We start from the raw sequence: 22,084 nt of genomic DNA on the forward strand, positions 1-22,084 counted from the left end.
TCCTCCAGGGAACATCCTCGTTGTTCAGGTAAGAACACACACCGTAACGTTTTGGAATGTTTATTCAAATCGTTCAACTGAAATTGTTACTAACGTGTTCGCCACAAACACAACCCTTGTTGAATACACACCTGGTTTCTAAATAAGACTGAAGACCAGCAGCTCTCTGGCCCTCCAGGAGTCGGGTCAATAACCTCTGTCTGCCACCAGGGGGGAGACTACTGTGACCAATATTTATATATATTTTTTTAATCCTTTATTTAACCAGGCAAGTCAGTTAAGAACAAATTCTTATTTATAATGACGGCCTAGGAACTGTGGGTTAACTGCCTGTTCAGGGGCAGAACGACAGATTTTTACGTTGTCAGCTCAGGGATTCAATCCAGCAACCTTTCGATTACTGGTCCAACGCTCTAACCACTAGGTGTGTGTGTGTGTGTGTGTGTGTGTGTGTGTGTGTGTGTGTGTGTGTGTGTGTGTGTGTGTGTGTGTGTGTGTGTGTGTGTGTGTGTGTGTGTGTGTGTGTGTGTGTGTGTGTGTGTGTGTGTGTGTAGTTCCAGGCAGGTGGAGTCCAACTAACAGGACCAGTGATATCAGCCCAGGAGGCTCAAGCCCAGGCCATCCTACAACAGACCAAGGTAAAGACAGCAACATCACTGTAACATCACCTTATAATATAACCTTACTGCTACAGCAGACCACAGTGATGACCATATTATAACTATAATATAACCATATATAACCATATTATAACTATAATATAACCATACTGTTACAGCAGACCACAGTGATGACCATATTATAACTATAATATAACCATATATAACCATATTATAACTATAATATAACCATATAGAACCATATTATAACCATAATATAACCATATATAACCATATTATAACCATAATATAACCATATTATAACCATACTGTTACAACAGACCACAGTGATGACCATAATATAACTATAATATAACCATATATAACCATATTATAACCATAATATAACCATATTATAACCATACTGTTACAACAGACCACAGTGATGACCATAATATAACTATAATATAACATTTACATTTAACATTTAAGTCATTTAGCAGACGCTCTTATCCAGAGCGACTTACAAATTGGTAAATGACTATTGTAGTTGGAAATGGCAGATTTGTTATGGAATATCTACATTGGCCGTACAGAGGCCCATTATCAGCAACCATCACTCCCGTATTCCAATGGCACGTTGTGTTAGCTAATCCAAGTTTATCATTTTAAAAGGCTAATTGATCATTAGAAAACCCTTTTGCAATTATGTTAGCACAGCTAAAAACTGTTCTTATGATTATAGAGGCAATAAAACTGTCCTTCTTTAGACTAGTTGAGTATCCAGAGCATCAGCATTTGTGGGTTCGTTTGCAGGCTCAAAATGGCCAGAAACAAAGACCTTTCTTCTGAAACTCATCAGTCTATTCTTGTTCTGAGAAATGAAGGCTATTCCATGCGAGAAATTGCCAAGAAACTGAAGATCTCGTACAACGCTGTGCACTACTCCCTTCACAGAACAGCGCAAATGGTCTCTAACCAGAATAGAAATAGGAGTGGGAGGCCCCGGTGCACAACTGAGCAAAAGGACAAGTACATTAGAGTGTCTAGTTTGACAAACAGACACCTCACAAGTCCTCAACTGGCAGCTTTATTAAATAGTATCCTCAAAACACAAGTCTCAACATCAACAGTGAAGAGGTGACTCTGGGATGTGGCCTTCTAGGCAGAGTTGTGAAGAAAAAGCCATATTACATTTACATTTAAGTCATTTAGCAGACGCTCTTATCCAGAGCGACTTACAAATTGGTGCATTCACCTTATGACATCCAGTGGAACAGCCACTTTACAATAGTGCATCTAAATATTTTAAGGGGGGAGGGGGTGAGAAGGATTACTTTATCCTATCCTAAGTATTCCTTAAAGAGGTGGGGTTTCAGGTGTCTCCGGAAGGTGGTGATTGACTCCGCTGTCCTGGCGTCGTGAGGGAGTTTGTTCCACCATTGGGGAGCCAGAGCAGCGAACAGTTTTGACTGGGCTGAGCGGGAACTGTACTTCCTCAGTGGTAGGGAGACGAGCAGGCCAGAGGTGGATGAACGCAGTGCCCTTATTTGGGTGTAGGGCCTGATCAGAGCCTGGAGGTACTGAGGTGCCGTTCCCCTCACAGCTCCGTAGGCAAGCACCATGGTCTTGTAGCGGATGCGAGCTTCAACTGGAAGCCAGTGGAGAGAGCGGAGGAGCGGGGTGACGTGAGAGAACTTGGGAAGGTTGAACACTAGACGGGCTGCGGCGTTCTGGATGAGTTGTAGGGGTTTAATGGCACAGGCAGGGAGCCCAGCCAACAGCGAGTTGCAGTAATCCAGACGGGAGATGACAAGTGCCTGGATTAGGACCTGCGCCGCTTCCTGTGTGAGGCAGGGTCGTACTCTGCGGATGTTGTAGAGCATGAACCTACAGGAACGTGCCACCGTCTTGATGTTAGTTGAGAACGACAGGGTGTTGTCCAGGATCACACCAAGGTTCTTAGCGCTCTGGGAGGAGGACACAATGGAGTTGTCAACCGTGATGGCGAGATCATGGAACGGGCAGTCCTTCCCCGGGAGGAAGAGCAGCTCCGTCTTGCCGAAGTTCAGCTTGAGGTGGTGATCCGTCATCCACACTGATATGTCTGCCAGACATGTAGAGATGCGATTCGCCACCTGGTCATCAGAAGGGGGAAAGGAGAAGATTAATTGTGTGTCGTCTGCATAGCAATGATAGGAGAGACCATGTGAGGTTATGACAGAGCCAAGTGACTTGGTGTATAGCGAGAATAGGAGAGGGCCTAGAACAGAGCCCTGGGGGACACCAGTGGTGAGAGCGCGTGGTGAGGAGACAGATTCTCGCCACGCCACCTGGTAGGAGCGACCTGTCAGGTAGGACGCAATCCAAGCGTGGGCCGCGCCAGAGATGCCCAACTCGGAGAGGGTGGAGAGGAGGATCTGATGGTTCACAGTATCGAAGGCAGCCGATAGGTCTAGAAGGATGAGAGCAGAGGAGAGAGAGTTAGCTTTAGCGGTGCGGAGCGCCTCCGTGATACAGAGAAGAGCAGTCTCAGTTGAATGACTAGTCTTGAAACCTGACTGATTTGGATCAAGCAGGTCATTCTGAGAGAGATAGCGGGAGAGCTGACCAAGGACGGCACGTTCAAGAGTTTTGGAGAGAAAAGAAAGAAGGGATACTGGTCTGTAGTTGTTAACATCGGAGGGATCGAGTGTAGGTTTTTTCAGAAGGGGTGCAACTCTCGCTCTCTTGAAGACGGAAGGGACGTAGCCAGCGGTCAGGGATAAGTTGATGAGCGAGGTGAGGTAAGGGAGAAGGTCTCGGGAAATGGTCTGGAGAAGAGAGGAGGGGATAGGGTCGAGCGGGCAGGTTGTTGGGCGGCCGGCCGTCACAAGACGCGAGATTTCATCTGGAGAGAGGGGAGAAAGAGGTCAGAGCACAGGGTAGGGCAGTGTGAGCAGAACCAGCAGTGTCGTTTGACTTAGCAAACGAGGATCGGATGTCGTCGACCTTCTTTTCAAAATGGTTGACGAAGTCATCTGCAGAGAGGGAGGAGGAGGGGGAGGGGGAGGAGGATTCAGGAGGGAGGAGAAGGTGGCAAAGAGCTTCCTAGGGTTAGAGGCAGATGCTTGAAATTTAGAGTGGTAGAAAGTGGTTTTAGCAGCAGAGACAGAGGAGGAAAATGTAGAGAGGAGGGAGCGAAAGGATGCCAGGTCCGCAGGGAGGCGAGTTTTCCTCCATTTCCGCTCGGCTGCCCGGAGCCCTGTTCTGTGAGCTCGCAATGAGTCGTCAAGCCATGGAGCGGGAGGGAGGACCGAGCCGGCCTGGAAGATAGGGGACATAGAGAGTCAAAGGATGCAGAAAGGGAGGAGAGGAGCGTTGAGGAGGCAGAATCAGGAGATAGGTTGGAGAAGGTTTGAGCAGAGGGAAGAGATGATAGGATGGAAGAGGAGAGAGTAGCGGGGGAGAGAGAGCGAAGGTTGGGACGGCGCGATACCATCCGAGTAGGGGCAGTGTGGGAAGTGTTGGATGAGAGCGAGAGGGAAAAGGATACAAGGTAGTGGTCGGAGACTTGGAGGGGAGTTGCAATGAGGTTAGTAACCATATAACCATATTATAACCATAATATAACCATATTATAACCATACTGTTACAACAGACCACAGTGATGACCATAATATAACCATATATAACCATAATATAACAATTAATAACCATAATATAACCACAATATGACCATAATATGACCATATATAACCATATATAACCATACTGTTACAACAGACCACTGTGATGACCATAATATAACCATAATATAACCATATTATAACCATACTGTTACAATAGACCACAGTGATGACCATAATATAACCATATACAACCATATATAACCATAATATAACAATTAATAACCATAATATAACCACAATATGACCATAATATAACCATAATATGACCATATATATGACCATAATATAACCATAATATGACCATATATAACCATACTGTTACAACAGACCACTGTGATGACCATAATATAACCATAATATAACCATATATAACCATATATAACCATATATAACCCCAATATGACCATAATATAACAATTAATAACCATAATATAACCACAATATGACCATAATATAACCATAATATGACCATAATAATACCATAATATGACCATAATATAACCATAATATAACAATTAATAACCATAATATAACCACAATATGACCATAATATGACCATAATATGACCATAATATAACCATATATAACCATAATATAACCATACTGCTACAGCAGGCCACTGTGATGACCATAATATAACCATAATATAACCATACTGCTACAGCAGACCACTGTGATGACCATAATATAACCATAATATAACCATAGTATAACCATAATATAACCATAGTATAACCATAATATAACTATAATATAACCATACTGCTACAGCAGACCACTGTGATGACCATAATATAACCAAAATATAACCATATATAACCAAAATATAACCATATATAACCATAATATAACCATAGTATAACCATACTGCTACAGCAGGCCACTGTGATGACCATAATATAACCATAATATAACCATAATATAACCATACTGCTACATCAGACCACTGTGATAACCATAATATAACCATAATATAACCATAATATAACCATACTGCTACATCAGACCACTGTGATGACCATAATATAACCATAATATAACCATAATATAACCATAATATAGCCATACTACTACAGCAGACCACTGTGATGACCATAATATAACCATAATATTACCATAATATAACCATACTGCTACATCAGACCACTGTGATGACCATAATATAACCATACTGCTACAGCAGACCACTGTGATGACCATAATATAACCATAATATAACCATAATATAACCATAATATAACCATAATATAACCATACTGTTACAGCAGACCACTGTGATGACCATAATATAACCATATTATAACCATAATATAACCATACTGCTACAGCAGACCACTGTGATGACCATAATATAACCATAATATAACCATAATATAACCATACTGCTACAGCAGACCACTGTGATGACCATAATATAACCATAATATAACCATAATATAACCATACTGCTACAGCAGACCACTGTGATGACCATAATATAACCATAATATAACCATAATATAACCATACTGCTACAGCAGACCACTGTGATGACCATAATATAACCATAATATAACCATAATATAACCATAATATAACCATAATATAACCATAATATAACCATAATATAACCATAATATAACCATAATATAACCATACTGCTACAGCAGACCACTGTGATGACCATAATATAACCATAATATAACCATAATATAACCATACTGCTACAGCAGACCACTGTGATGACCATAATATAACCATAATATAACCATAATATAACCATACTGCTACAGCAGACCACTGTGATGACCATAATATAACCATAATATAACCATAATATAACCATACTGCTACAGCAGACCACTGTGATGACCATAATATAACCATAATATAACCATAATATAACCATACTGCTACATCAGACCACTGTGATGACCACATGTGACATGAAGGTGACCACTGGTTCTGTTATACTGTAAGGAACAACCAATGTGTTAGTTCACTACTCCTCCTCCTTTGAGACAGTTCACAGTTCTCTAACATCTCTCTCTCCCTGTCTCTCTGTGTCTCTGTCTCTGTCTCTCCCCCCCCTCTCCCTCTTCCCACCCACTCTCTCTCCCTCCCTCTCTCTCCCTCTCCCTCTTCCCCCCACTCTCCCCCCTCCCTCTTCCCCCCCTCTCTCTCTCCCTCTCCCTCTCGCCCCCCCACCCTCTCTCTCTCTCTCTCTCTCTCTCTCTCTCTCTCTCTCTCTCTCTCTCTCTCTCTCCAGTTGTCTATGAAGGGACCACCTGGACCACTAGGCCTTATGGGACGTCCTGGACCGCTGGTGAGGATACATGTCCATGTCCAGCTGGTGTTAGCATGGTGGCTAACTGTGACATGCTTTCCTATGGGAAATGCTAACCGTCCACTGTCTTCTAAGAGTTTCTCTTTAGCCCTAATCAAGGTTCTAGTGAACTAAGGTTGGAGAAAAAGCTTACGAGAGCTCCTGATTTAACCTCTGACCTCTCTGTTTCCAGGGTAACTCGGGTCCGTCGGGGCTGAAGGGAGTAGCCGGGGAGATGGGACCAGCAGTAAGTCATATTGCCATGACGACACATGGCATGTCTGATTAGAGTCATGACAATGCACCTGTCTGATTGTATGACATCTTATGGCCATCTGATGATCAATCCATCTCTCCCTTATGTCTTACTTTCTCTCCCCCCTCTCTCTCTCTCTCTCTCCCTCCCTCTCTCTCCCTCTCTCTCTCCCTCCCCCCTCTCCCTCTCTCCTCTCCCCCTCTCCCCTCTCTCTCTCTCTCTCTCGCTCCCTCTCTCTCCCTCCCTCCCCCTCTCTCTCCCTCTCCCCCTCTCCCCCTCTCTCCTCTCTCCCTCTCTTTCTCTCCCTCTCTCCCTCTCTCTCTCTCTCTCTCCCCTCTCTCTCTCTCTCTCTCTCTCTCTCTCTCTCTCTCTCTCTCTCTCTCTCTCTCTCTCTCTCTCTCTCCCTCTCTCGGCCCCCCTCCCTCTCTCCCTCCACAGGGTTCTAGAGGTATTATGGGCCAAGCAGGGATGAATGGAAAGTCAGGGAAGAGGGTGAGACTCTGTCTGTCTAACAAGACTGTTCAGTGTAGAGATGGACATTTCAAATACTATTTCAGTAGGTTACATTCGTATGCAAACAACACCACAACGTGTGTGTGTGTCTGTGTGTGTGTCTGTGTGTGTGTGTGTGTGTGTGTGTGTGTGTGTGTGTGTGTGTGTGTGTGTGTGTGTGTGTGTGTGTGTGTGTGTGTGTGTGTGTGTGTGTGTGTGTTCCAGGGTCGAGCTGGGACGGATGGGAACAGAGGTGCTCCGGGTGAGACCGGTGGGAAGGTGAGAGAGGATAGAACCTACTCTGATTGGCTTACTGTATCTTATTCTCTATGCTGACTGTACAGTATGTATATAAACCCATCGCTTATTCTCTATGCTGACTGTACAGTCTATATATAAACCCATCTCTTATTCTCTATGCTGACTGTACAGTCTATATATAAACCCATCTCTTATTCTCTATGCTGACTGTACAGTCTATATATAAACCCATCTCTTATTCTCTATGCTGACTGTACAGTATGTAGATAAACCCATCTCTTATTCTCTATGCTGACTGTACAGTCTATATATAAACCCATCTCTTATTCTCTATGCTGACTGTACAGTCTATATATAAACCCATCTCTTATTCTCTATGCTGACTGTACAGTATGTATATAAACCCATCTCTTATTCTCTATGCTGACTGTACAGTATGTATATAAACCCATCTCTTATTCTCTATGCTGACTGTACAGTATGTATATAAACCCATCTCTTATTCTCTATGCTGACTGTACAGTATGTAGATAAACCCATCTCTTATTCTCTATGCTGACTGTACAGTATGTAGATAAACACATCTCTTATTCTCTATGCTGACTGTACAGTATGTATATAAACCCATCTCTTATTCTCTATGCTGACTGTACAGTATGTAGATAAACACATCTCTTATTCTCTATGCTGACTGACTGTACAGTATGTGTATATAAACCCATCTCTTATTCTCTATGCTGACTGTACAGTATGTAGATAAACACATCTCTTATTCTCTATGCTGACTGTACAGTATGTAGATAAACACATCTCTTATTCTCTATGCTGACTGACTGTACAGTATGTGTATATAAACCCATCTCTTATTCTCTATGCTGACTGTACAGTATGTATATAAACCCATCTCTTATTCTCTATGCTGACTGTACAGTATGTATATAAACCCATCTCTTATTCTCTATGCTGACTGTACAGTATGTAGATAAACACATCTCTTATTCTCTATGCTGACTGTACAGTATGTAGATAAACACATCTCTTATTCTCTATGCTGACTGTACAGTATGTAGATAAACACATCTCGTATTCTCTATGCTGACTGACTGTACACTATGTATATATAAACCCATCTCTTATTCTCTATGCTGACTGTACAGTATGTAGATAAACACATCTCTTATTCTCTATGCTGACTGTACAGTATGTAGATAAACACATCTCTTATTCTCTATGCTGACTGTACAGTATGTAGATAAACACATCTCTTATTCTCTATGCTGACTGTACAGTATGTAGATAAACACATCTCTTATTCTCTATGCTGACTGTACAGTATGTAGATAAACACATCTCTTATTCTCTATGCTGACTGTACAGTATGTAGATAAACACATCTCTTATTCTCTATGCTGACTGTACAGTATGTAGATAAACACATCTCTTATTCTCTATGCTGACTGTACAGTATGTAGATAAACACATCTCTTATTCTCTATGCTGACTGTACAGTATGTAGATAAACACATCTCTTATTCTCTATGCTGACTGTACAGTATGTAGATAAACACATCTCTTATTCTCTATGCTGACTGTACAGTATGTAGATAAACACATCTCGTATTCTCTATGCTGACTGTACAGTATGTACACTGCTCAAAAAAATAAAGGGAACACTTAAACAACCCAATGTAACTCCAAGTCAGTCACACTTCTGTGAAATCAAACTGTCCACTTAGGAAGCAACACTGATTGACAATACATTTCACATGCTGTTGTGCAAATGGAATAGACAACAGGTGGAAATTATAGGCAATTAGCAAGACACCCCCAATAAGGGAGTGGTTCTGCAGGTGGTGACCACAGACCACTTCTCAGTTCCTATGCTTCCTGGCTGATGTTTTGGTCACTTTTGAATGCTGGCGGTGCATTCACTCTAGTGGTAGCATGAGACGGAGTCTACAACACACACAAGTGGCTCAGGTAGTGCAGCTCATCCAGGATGGCACATCAATGCGAGCTGTGGCAATAAGGTTTGCTGTGTCTGTCAGCGTAGTGTCCAGAGCATGGAGGCGCTACCAGGAAACAGGCCAGTACATCAGGAGACGTGGAGGAGGCCGTAGGAGGGCAACAACCCAGCAGCAGGACCGTTACCTCCACCTTTGTGCAAGGAGGAGCAGGAGGACCACTACCTGCTGCTAGGAGGGCTATGGCAGTGCTCCTCCTGCTCCTCCTTGCACCACTACTTTGTGCAAGGAGGAGCAGGAGGAGCACTACCAGCGCCCTGCAAAATTACTTCTAGCAGGCCACAAATGTGCATGTGTCTGCTCAAACGGTCAGAAACAGACTCCATGAGGGTGGTACGAGGGCCCGACGTCCACAGGTGGGGGTTGTGCTTACAGCCCAACACCGTGCAGGACGTTTGGCATTTGCCAGAGAACACCAAGATTGGAAAATTCGCCACTGGCGCCCTGTGCTCTTCACAGATGAAAGCAGGTTCACACTGAGCACATGTGACAGACGTGACAGTGTCTGGAGACGCCGTGGAGAACGTTCTGCTGCCCGCAACATCCTCCAGCATGACCGGTTTGGCGGTGGGTCAGTCAGGGTGTGGGGTGTCATTTCTTTGGGGGGCCACACAGCCCTCCTTGTGCTCGCGAGAGGTAGCCTGACTGCCATTAGGTACCGAGATGAGAACCTCAGACCCCTTGTGAGACCATATGCTGGTGTGGTTGGCCCTGGGTTCCTCCTAATGCAAGACAATGCTAGACCTCATGTGGCTGGAGTGTGTCAGCATTTCCTGCAAGAGGAAGGCATTGATGCTATGGACTGGCCCGCCCATTCTCCACACCTGAATCCAATTGAGCACATCTGGGACATCATGTCTCGCTCCATCCACCAACGCCATGTTGCACCACAGACTGTCCAGGAGTTGGCGGATGCTTTAGTCCAGGTCTGGGAGGAGATCCCTCAGGAGACCATCCGCCACCTCATCAGGAGCATGCCCAGGCGTTGTAGGGAGGTCATACAGACACATGGAGGCCACACACACTACTGAGCCTCATTTTGACTTGTTTTAAGGACATGACATCAAAGTTGGATCAGCCTGTAGTGTGGTTTTCCACTTTAATTTTGAGTGTGAGTCCAAATCCAGACCTCCATGGGTTGATAAATTTGATTTCCATTGATCGTTTTTGTGTGATTTTGTTGTCAGCACATTCAACTATGTAAAGAAAAAAGTATTTAATAAGAATATTTCATTCATTCAGATCTAGGATGTGTTATTTTAGTGTTCACTTTATTTTTTTGAGCAGTCAGTTAGGTCGTCATTGAAAATAAGAAAATAAGAATTTGTTCTTAACTGACTTGCCTAGTTAAATAAAGGTTAAAAAACAATAATAATAATAAAAAATAATAAAAAACCTAAAATATCCAGCTCTCCTTCAAACTCACTAACTTCTGCAACTGGTCCTATGAACGGGACAGTCTGAGGGAATAACCCTCCTTTCTCTATTTCTCTCTGTTCCCTCTGTTCTCTCTTTCTCTATTTCTCCCTGTTCCCTCTATTCTCTCTTTCTCTATTTCTCCCTGTTCCCTCTGTTCTCTCTCTCTCTCTGTTCTCTATCTCTGTTCTCTCTGTTCCCTCTATTCTCTCTTTCTCTATTTCTCCCTGTTCCCTCTGTTCTCTCTTTCTCTATTTCTCCCTGTTCCCTCTATTCTCTCTTTCTCTATTTCTCCCTGTTCCCTCTATTCTCTCTTTCTCTATTTCTCCCTGTTCCCTCTATTCTCTATCTCTGTTCTCCCTGTTCCCTCTATTCTCTATCTCCCTGTTCCCTCTGTTCTCTCTCTCTCTCTGTTCCCTCTGTTCTCTCTGTTCTCTCTGTTCTCTCTGTTCTCTCTGTTCTCTCTGTTCTCTATCTCTGTTCTCTATCTCTGTTCTCTCTGTTCTCTCTGTACTCTCTATTCTCTATCTCTGTTCTCTCTGTTCTCTCTGTTCTCTATCTCTGTTCTCTCTGTACTCTCTATTCTCTATCTCTGTTCTCTCTGTACTCTCTATTCTCTATCTCTGTTCTCTCTGTACTCTCTATTCTCTATCTCTGTTCTCTCTGTTCTCTCTGTTCTCTATCTCTGTTCTCTCTGTTCTCTATCTCTGTTCTCTCTATTCTCTATCTCTGTTCTCTCTGTACTCTCTATTATCTCTTTCTCTCTTTTCTTTCTTTCTCTCTTTCTCTGTTCTCTATCTCCATTCTCTCTGTTCTCTATCTCTGTTCTCTCTGTACTCTCTATTCTCTCTTTCTCTCTTTTCTCGCTTTCTCTCTATCTCTGTTCTCTATCTCTGTTCTCTCTTTTCTCTATCTCTGTTCTCTCTTTCTCTCTGTTCTCTATCTCTGTTCTCTCTCTCTCTGTTCTCTCTCTCTGTCTCTCTCTCTCTCTGTTCTCTCTCTGTTTTCTCTCTCTGTCTCTCTCTCTCTCTCTCCTCTCTGTTCTCTCTCTCCCCTCTCTCTCTCTCTCTCTCTCTCTCTCTCTCTCTCTCTCTCTCTCTCTCTCTCTCTCTCTCTCTCTCTCTCTCTCTCTCTCTGTCTCTCTCTCTCTCTCTCTCTCTCTCTCTCTCTCTCTCTCTGTCTCTCTCTCTCTCTCTCTCTCTCTCTCTCTCTCTCTCTCTCTCTCTCTCTCTCTCTCTCTCTCTCTCTCTCTCTCTCTCTCTCTCTCTCTCTCTCTCTCTCAGGGTGACAGGGGTTTTGACGGCTTGCCAGGTCTTCCAGGACACAAGGGACACAGGGTGAGTAACTGTCTATTTCAACTTTCTATCTTTGATAACGTGACTGTCATGATTACTCTCTTAACCTGTCCTGTGTATGTAATGTGTTCTCTCCCTCCTCTCTCTCTCTCTCTCTCTCTCTCTCTCTCTCTCTCTCTCTCTCTCTCTCTCTCTCTCTCTCTCTCTCTCTCTCTCTCTCTCTCTCTCTCTGTTCTCTCTGTCTCTCTCTCTCTGTCTCTCTGTCTCTCTCTCTCTCTCTCTGTCTCTGTCTCTGTCACTGTCTCTCTCTGTTCTCTCTCTCTGTCTCTCTCTCTCTGTTCTCTCTCTCTCTGTTCTCTCTGTTCTCTCTCTGTCTCTCTGTCTCTCTCTCTCTCTCTGTCTCTGTCTCTGTCACTGTCTCTCTCTGTTCTCTCTCTCTCTCTCTCTCCCTCTCTCTCTCTCTGTGTTCTCTCTCTCTGTTCTCTCTCTCTCTCTCTGTTCTCTCTCTCTCTCTCTCTCTGGTCTCTCTGTCTCTCTGTCTCTCTGTCTCTGTCTCTCTGTCTCTCTCTCTCTCTCTCTCTCTCTCTCTCTCTCTCTCTCTCTCTCTCTCTCTCTCTCTCTCTCTCTCTGTCTCTGTCTCTGTCTCTGTCACTGTCTCTCTCTGTTCTCTCTCTCTCTCTCTCTCTCTCTGTCTCTGTCTCTGTCTCTGTCTGTCTCTCTCTGTTCTCTCTCTCTCTGTTCTCTCTCTGTTCCCTCTCTCTCTGTTCTCTCTCTGTTCCCTCTCTCTCTGTTCCTCTCTCTGTTCCCTCTCTCTCTGTTCCTCTCTCTGTTCTCTCTCTGTTCCTCTCTCTCTGTTCCTCTCTCTCTGTTCCCTCTCTCTCTGTTCCCTCTCTCTCTGTTCCTCTCTCTCTGTTCCTCTCTCTCTGTTCCCTCTCTCTGTTCCCCTCTCTCTGTTCCCTCTCTCTCTGTTCCTCTCTCTCTGTTCTCTCTCTGTTCCCTCTCTCTCTGTTCCCTCTCTCTCTGTTCCCTCTCTCTCTGTTCCCTCTCTCTCTCCCTCTCTCTCTCTGTTCTCTGTTCTCTGTTCTCTCTGTTCCCTCTTTCTCTGTTCTCTCTCTGTTCCCTCTCTCTCTCGCTCTCTCTCTCTCTGTTCTTTGTTCTCTGTTCACTCTGTTCTCTCTCTCCCCCTCTCCCCCTCTCCCTATCTCTCTCTCTCTCTCTCTCTGCCTCTCAGGGGGAGATAGGAAAACCAGGCCCCCACGGTACTCTTGGGCTGTCAGGAGAGAGGGTAAGACATTTATGTGTGTATGTGTTTTACATATTAACGCGTGTGTGTGTGTGTTTTACATATTAACGTGTGTGTGTGTGTGTTTTACATATTAACCTGTATGTGTGTGTTTTACATATTAACGTGTATGTGTGTGTTTTACATATTAACCTGTATGTGTGTGTTTTACATATTAACCTGTATGTGTGTGTTTTACATATTAACCTGTATGTGTGTGTTTTACATATTAACCTGTATGTGTGTGTGTTTTACATATTAACCTGTATGTGTGTGTTTTACATATTAACCTGTATGTGTGTGTTTTACATATTAACGTGTATGTGTGTGTTTTACATATTAACCTGTATGTGTGTGTTTTACATATTAACCTGTATGTGTGTGTTTTACATATTAACGTGTATGTGTGTGTTTTACATATTAACCTGTATGTGTGTGTTTTACATATTAACGTGTATGTGTGTGTTTTACATATTAACCTGTATGTGTGTGTTTTACATATTAACGTGTATGTGTGTGTTTTACATATTAACGTGTATGTGTGTGTTTTACATATTAACCTGTATGTGTGTGTTTTACATATTAACCTGTATGTGTGTGTTTTACATATTAACCTGTATGTGTGTGTTTTACATATTAACCTGTATGTGTGTGTTTTACATATTCACCTGTATGTGTGTGTTTTACATATTAACCTGTATGTGTGTGTTTTACATATTAACCTGTATGTGTGTGTTTTACATATTAACCTGTATGTGTGTGTTTTACATATTAACCTGTATGTGTGTGTTTTACATATTAACGTGTATGTGTGTGTTTTACATATTAACGTGTATGTGTGTGTTTTACATATTAACCTGTATGTGTGTGTTTTACATATTAACGTGTATGTGTGTGTTTTACATATTAACGTGTATGTGTGTGTTTTACATATTAACCTGTATGTGTGTGTTTTACATATTAACCTGTATGTGTGTGTTTTACATATTAACCTGTATGTGTGTGTTTTACATATTAACCTGTATGTGTGTGTTTTACATATTAACCTGTATGTGTGTGTTTTACATATTAACGTGTGTGTGTTGCATGTGTTTATTTAATGTACGTGTGTTTTAGGGTTCCGAAGGACAACCAGGACCAAGAGGACAGCCAGGTGATGCTGTGAGTGTTCACGCGCGATCGCAGACGCACACACTGGAAATTGACTATTGATTGGTTTATAATTGATTGCTGTGTGATCGTAAAACCTTTGATCTTTGACCTCCAGGGTTCCAGAGGGTTGAACGGACCCAGAGGTCACACTGGCCCTACAGGTCAGCCTGTGAGTATGACCTTTCACCTTTGACCCTATCTCTGACCCGTAACCAGTCTGACCCTATCTACAGCATTTCCCCCTCATCCTAGTCCTCATCCAAGCCTGAGAAAATAGACATCGTCCCAAAAGGCACACAATTCCCTATTTGGTCCTTCTGGACCCTGGTCAAAGTGACTCTGCAGTTTGGGACGCAGAAACAGACTTCATCCTTACTGTAGACGTCCTTCTGGACCCTGGTCAAAGTGACTCTGCAGTTTGGGACGCAGAAACAGACTTCATCCTTACTGTAGACGTCCTTCTGGACCCTGGTCAAAGTGACTCTGCAGTTTGGGACGCAGAAACAGACTTCATCCTTACTGTAGACGTCCTTCTGGACCCTGGTCAAAGTGACTCTGCAGTTTGGGACGCAGAAACAGACTTCATCCTTACTGTAGACGTCCTTCTGGACCCTGGTCAAAGTGACTCTGCAGTTTGGGACGCAGAAACAGACTTCATCCTTACTGTAGACGTCCTTCTGGACCCTGGTCAAAGTGACTCTGCAGTTTGGGACGCAGAAACAGACTTCATCCTTACTGTAGACGTCCTTCTGGACCCTGGTCACAGTGACTCTGCAGTTTGGGACGCAGAAACATACTTCATCCTTACTGTAGACGTCCTTCAGGACCCTGGTCAAAGTGACTCTGCAGTTTGGGACGCAGAAACAGACTTCATCCTTACTGTAGACATAAAGACTTCATCCTTACTGTAGACATAAAGACTTCATCCTTCTGGACCCTGGTCAAAGTGACTCTGCAGTTTGGGACGCAGAAACAGACTTCATCCTTACTGTAGACATAAAGACTTCATCCTTACTGTAGACATAAAGACTTCATCCTTCTGGACCCTGGTCAAAGTGACTCTGCAGTTTGGGACGCAGAAACAGACTTCATCCTTACTGTAGACATAAAGACTTCATCCTTACTGTAGACATAAAGACCTCATCCTTACTGTAGACATAAAGACTTCATCCTTACTATACTGTAGACCTACAGACTTCATCCTTACTATACTGTAGACCTACAGACTTCCTCCTTACTATACTGTAGACCTACAGACTTCATCCTTACTATACTGTAGACCTACAGACTTCATCCTTACTGTAGACATAAAGACTTCATCCTTACTATACTGTAGACATAAAGACTTCATCCTTACTATACTGTAGACCTACAGACTTCATCCTTACTATACTATAGCCATAAAGACTTCATCCTTACTATACTATAGACCTACAGACTTCATCCTTACTATACTGTAGACCTACAGACTTCATCCTTACTGTAGACCTAAAGACTTTATCCTTACTGTAGACCTAAAGACTTCATCCTTCCTATACTGCAGACCTACAGACTTCATCCTTACTGTAGACATAAAGACTTAATCCTTACTGTAGACATAAAGACTTCATCCTTACTATACTATAGACATAAAGACTTCATCCTTACTGTAGACCTAAAGACTTCATCCTTACTATACTGTAGACCTACAGACTTCATCCTTACTATACTGTAGACATAAAGACTTCATCCTTACTATACTATAGACATAAAGACTTCATCCTTATTATTATTACCTAAAGACTTCATCCTTACTATACTGTAGACCTACAGACTTCATCCTTACTATACTGTAGACCTACAGACTTCATCCTTACTATAATGTAGACATAAAGACTTCATCCTTACTATACTGTAGACCTACAGACTTCATCCGTACTATACTGTAGACCTACAGACTTCATCCTTACTATACTGTAGACCTACAGACTTCATCCTTACTATAATGTAGACCTACAGACTTCATCCTTACTATACTGTAGACCTACAGACTTCATCCTTACTATACTGTAGACCTACAGACTTCCTCCTTACTATACTGTAGACCTACAGACTTTATCCTTACTGTAGACATAAAGGCTTTGTAGTTGTTGCTCCAGTTCTCATTAAAACTCAACTCCAACCTGTCTCCACTTGCTGCTGACAAACTGTGTTATGGTAATGATACATATGTTGGCGTTACATTAAACATGTTAACATCTTTATCAGATTAGAAGACATTAGGTTCTGCTTCTGTCTGTCTGCCAATATAACACCTTTCAACATGTAGTCTGTGACCTGCGGGTGTTACATGTTGGTTACACCTGTTCTAACCACACACACACACACACACACACACACACACACACACACACACACACACACACACACACACACACACACACACACACACACACACACACACACACACACACACACACACACACACACACACACTCACGCGCACGCACACGCACGCGCACGCGCGCACGCACGCACGCACGCACAGCAGAACAACTTCAATGCCTGAAGGCCTCACAGCCTGGTCTGATACCTGAATGTTTACTGCATCTATAAAGCTGTTGTTTCCTGGTGGAAGGAAGCCCTGCCAGCTCCCTCAGTTAGCTACAGCCTCACAGCCTGGTCTAATACCTGGATGTTTACTGCATCTATAAAGCTGTTGTTTCCTGGTGGAAGGAAGCCCTGCCAGCTCCCTCAGTTAGCTACAGCCTCACAGCCTGGTCTAATACCTGGATGTTTACTGCATCTATAAAGCTGTTGTTTCCTGGTGGAAGGAAGCCCTGCCAGCTCCCTCAGTTAGCTACAGCCTCACAGCCTGGTCTGATACCTGGATGTTTACTGGACAGACAACACTAATGACAATCTATCTCTCTTCAGTATCTCTTCTTCCAACTTTTTTGGTTGATTGACAGTTGTCCCTCTCTCCTCTTCCCCCTGTTTCCCCTATCCCCTCTCTCCCTTTTCTCCCCTTCTCTTTCCTCCCTCCCCAATCTCCCCCTCTCTGGCCTGTCTCCCCCTCTCTGGCCTGTCTCCCCCTCTCTGGCCTGTCTCCCCTCTTCCCCCTCTCTGGCCTGGCTCTCCCTCTCTGGCCTGTCTCTCCCTCTCTGGCCTGTCTCCCCTCTCTGGCCTGTCTCCCCCTCTTCCCCCTCTCTGGCCTGGCTCTCCCTCTCTGGCCTGTCTCTCCCTCTCTGGCCTGTCTCCCCCTCTCTGGCCTGTCTCCCCCTCTTCCCCCCTCTCTGGCCTGGCTCTCCCTCTCTGGCCTGTCTCTCCCTCTCTGGCCTGTCTCCCCCTCTCTGACCTGTCTCCCCCTCTTCAGGGAATCCGAGGAGTGGATGGAATCCAAGGTTCCAAGGGAAACTTGGTGAGTGTGACGACTGAGACGTTCTAGAACCCTGTGTTTACATCAACTGGAAGAGTGGTGTCTATGATGCCATTTCCTCTGTCTACAGGGACCTCCGGGGGAGATGGGAGCATCCGGGCAGCAAGGAAACCCTGGGTTGCAGGTACACACACACACACATAAAAAAACACACACTAGTGATGCGCTGGTTGACTCGTAACCGACAGTCCCCCGCGGTTATGTCCCCCGCGGTTATATCCGCGAGGCGGGCGGTTTAGCTTCATGGAATAATGTGTGGATGAAGAGCGGGTGGGTGGTGGGCAGGTTGAATAAAGAGAAAACAAGTCATACCTATAGGCTACAGTGAAGGTTTTTCTGTCATCATTTTCTATCTGTTGTTAGTGTCGGAGCCTCAGCCTCAGCTATAGCTAATAACTATATCTAATAATATAATAACTGTAATGGCCCAGATACACACCACTGACACAGAAGGGACCACGACAGACTTTAAATCAATAAGAGCAAAGCTGTGAAGTGGATAGTTGAAAACAAATATAACGGAGGACCAGAACAGTCGTGTGATGTTTGGGGAAAGACTTGGTGAAGTGGTTAAAAGAGGACGATGGCACGTCAAGGGAGCTGTACTGTTCAAATGGGTTCAATGGAACAGGAGCCTGACTGACACCTGGATACCGACTGTAGGCCTGTAACCTCTCACATAGTCTATAATCTCTCACATAGTCTATAACCTCTCACATAGTCTATAACCTCTCACATAGTCTATAACCTCTCACATAGTCTATAACCTCTCACATAGTCTATAACCTCTCACATAGTCTATAACCTCTCATATAGTATATCACCTCTCACATAGTCTATAACCTCTCACATAGTCTATAACCTCTCACATAGTCTGTAACCTCTCACATAGTCTATAACCTCTCACATAGTCTATAACCTCTCACATAGTCTATAACCTCTCACATAGTCTATAACCTCTCACATAGTCTATAACCTCTCATATAGTCTGTAACCTCCCACATAGTCTATAACCTCTCACATAGTCTATAACCTCTCATATAGTCTATAACCTCTCACATAGTCTATAACCGCTCACATAGTCTATAACCTCTCACATAGTCTATAACCTTTCACATAGTCTATAACCTCTCACATAGTCTATAACCTCTCACATAGTCTATAACCTCTCACATAGTCTAATATCATATTAACTGTAGGTCTATAACCTCTCACATATTCTATAACCTCTCACATAGTCTATAACCTCTCACATAGTCTATAACCTCTCACATAGTCTATAACCTCTCATATAGTCTGTAACCTCCCACATAGTCTATAACCTCTCACATAGTCTATAACCTCTCACATAGTCTATAACCTCTCACATAGTCTATAACCTCTCATATAGTCTGTAACCTCCCACATAGTCTATAACCTCTCACATAGTCTATAACCTCTCATATAGTCTATAACCTCTCACATAGTATATCACCTCTCACATAGTCTATAACCTCTCATATAGTCTATAACCTCTCACATAGTCTATAACCGCTCACATAGTCTATAACCTCTCACATAGTCTGTAACCTCTCACATAGTCTATAACCTCTCACATAGTCTATAACCTCTCACATAGTCTATAACCTTTCACATAGTCTATAACCTCTCACATAGTCTGTAACCTCTCACATAGTCTATAACCTCTCACATAGTCTATAACCTCTCACATAGTCTACAGCCTTTCACATAAAACAAATAAGGTTTGATATGTAAGTTGGTTAAATATAGAGCAAAATTATTGATTATTATTATTTTTATTAATATATATTATTGTTTGTGCCTTGGTCCTATAAGAGCTCTTTGTCACTTCCCACGAGCCGGGTTGTGACGACAACTCTCACTCATTCTTATGTTTAATAAATGTATTGTATAGTGTGTTTGGCAGGCTTACAATGATGGTAAAAAACAACATTTGAGAGTGCACTGACCCTGGTGCTAGAGGGGGTACAGCTGGAGGTTTGAAGGGGTACGGGGACTATATAGATTTAGATGGGGTACAGCTGGAGGTTGAATGTTTGAAAGGGTACGGGACTATATAGATTTAGAGAGGGAACATCTGGAGGTTTGAATGTTTGAAGGGGTATGGGACTATATAGATTTAGAGGGGGTACAGCTGGAGGTTTGAATGTTTGAAGGAGTATGGGTCTATATAGATTTAGAGGGGGTACATCCGGAGGTTTGTAGGGGTACGGGACTATATAGATTTAGAGGGGGTACAGCTGGAGGTTGAATGTTTGAAGGGGTACAGGACTATATATATTTAGAGGGGGTACAGCTGGAGGTTTGAATGTTTGAAGGGGTATGGGTCTATATAGATTTAGAGGGGGTACATCCGGAGGTTTGTAGGGGTACGGGACTATATAGATTTAGAGGGGGTACAGCTGGAGGTTGAATGTTTGAAGGGGTATGGGACTATATAGTTTTAGAGGGGGTACAGGACTATATAAAGTTTGGGAACCACTGGTCTAGGACAACAACTAATGGCAGAAGTGAAGCTGCCTGTATCTCAGTATAGACCCAAGTATAGACCCAAGTTGACTTGCAAAGAGCCTTCTAAAATGTCATAAATGATAAGCAGAAACAGAGGCCTGTCTGAAAAGGTCTGTCAACATTGTTTGACACCATTTCTGACTGTACAGTGCATTTTCTATATTAGCAGGTTAGGGTCAGGTTAGGGTCAGGTTAGGGTTAGGTTAGGGTCAGGTTAGGGTTAGGTTAGGGTCAGGTTAGGGTCAGGTTAGGGTTAGGTTAGGGTCAGGTTAGGGTCAGGTTAGGGTTAGGTTAGGGTCAGGTTAGGGTCAGGTTAGGGTCAGATTAGGGTTAGGGTCAGGTTAGGGTTAGGTTAGGGTCAGGTTAGGGTCAGGTTAGGGTTAGGTTAGGGTCAGGTTAGGGTCAGGATAGGGTCAGGTTAGGGTTAGGTTAGGGTCAGGTTAGGGTTAGGTTAGGGTTAGATTAGGGTTAAGGTCAGGTTAGGGTTAGGTTAGGGTCAGGTTAGGGTTAGGTTAGGGTCAGGTTAGGGTCAGGTTAGGGTCAGATTAGGGTTAGGGTCAGGTTAGGGTTAGGTTAGAGTCAGGTTAGGGTTAGGTTAGGGTCAGGTTAGGATCGGGTTAGGGTTAGGGTCAGGATAGGGTCAGGTTAGGGTCAGGTTAGGGTCAGGTTAAGGTCAGGTTAGGGTTAGGTTAGGGTCAGGTTAGGGTCAGGTTAGGGTTAGGTTAGGGTCAGGTTAGGGTCAGGATAGGGTCAGGATAGGGTCAGGTTAGGGTCAGGTTAGGGTCAGGTTAGGGTTAGGTTAGGGTCAGGTTAGGGTTAGGTTAGGGTCAGGTTAGGGTCAGGATAGGGTCAGGTTAGGGTGAGGTTAGGGTCAGGTTAGGGTTAGGTAATGGTCTGGTTAGGGTCAGGATAGGGTCAGGTTAGGGTCAGGTTAGGGTCAGGTTAGGGTCAGGTTAAGGTTAGGTTAGGGTCAGGTTAGGGTCAGGATAGGGTCAGGTTAGGTTCAGGTTAGGGTCAGGTTAGGGTTAGGTTAGGGTCAGGTTAGGGTCAGGTTAGGGTCAGGTTAGGGTTAGGTTAGGTTCAGGTTAGGGTCAGGTTAGGATCAGGTTAGGTTTAGGTTAGGGTCAGGTTAGGGTCAGGTTAGTGTTAGGTTAGGGTCAGGTTAATGTCAGGTTAGGGTTAGGTTAGGGTTAGGTTAGGTTCAGGTTAGGGTCAGGTTAGGGTCAGATTAGGGTTAGGTTAGGGTCAGGTTAGGGTCAGGTTAGGGTTAGGTTAGGGTCAGGTTAGGGTCAGGTTAGGTTAGGGTCAGGTTAGGGTCAGGGTAGGGTCAGGTTCGTCACATGTAGTCAGGCTTTGGCCAATGGGTAATTAGCGGGCGGGT

The 22,084-nt window shown here is 43.7% G+C and overlaps 1 protein-coding gene across 1 annotated transcript in view; it reads left to right on the forward strand.

Moving 5' to 3' along the window:
* Positions 1-22,084, forward strand: part of LOC124020540 (collagen alpha-1(XI) chain-like) — a 108,443-nt gene that overhangs the window by 40,485 nt on the left and 45,874 nt on the right. The window contains exons 10-21 of the mRNA XM_046335778.1: positions 1-28; positions 555-638; positions 6,519-6,575; positions 6,769-6,822; positions 7,270-7,323; positions 7,549-7,602; positions 12,308-12,361; positions 13,551-13,604; positions 14,718-14,762; positions 14,869-14,922; positions 18,109-18,153; positions 18,242-18,295. The exon at positions 1-28 is cut by the window's left edge and continues 47 nt beyond it. Coding sequence (XP_046191734.1) covers positions 1-28; positions 555-638; positions 6,519-6,575; positions 6,769-6,822; positions 7,270-7,323; positions 7,549-7,602; positions 12,308-12,361; positions 13,551-13,604; positions 14,718-14,762; positions 14,869-14,922; positions 18,109-18,153; positions 18,242-18,295 — 637 coding nt within the window. The remainder of the gene's footprint in view (positions 29-554; positions 639-6,518; positions 6,576-6,768; positions 6,823-7,269; positions 7,324-7,548; positions 7,603-12,307; positions 12,362-13,550; positions 13,605-14,717; positions 14,763-14,868; positions 14,923-18,108; positions 18,154-18,241; positions 18,296-22,084) is intronic.

Source organism: Oncorhynchus gorbuscha, unplaced genomic scaffold (genome assembly GCF_021184085.1).
Source record: "Oncorhynchus gorbuscha isolate QuinsamMale2020 ecotype Even-year unplaced genomic scaffold, OgorEven_v1.0 Un_scaffold_850, whole genome shotgun sequence".
In the NCBI taxonomy this organism is placed as follows: Eukaryota; Metazoa; Chordata; class Actinopteri; order Salmoniformes; family Salmonidae; genus Oncorhynchus; species Oncorhynchus gorbuscha.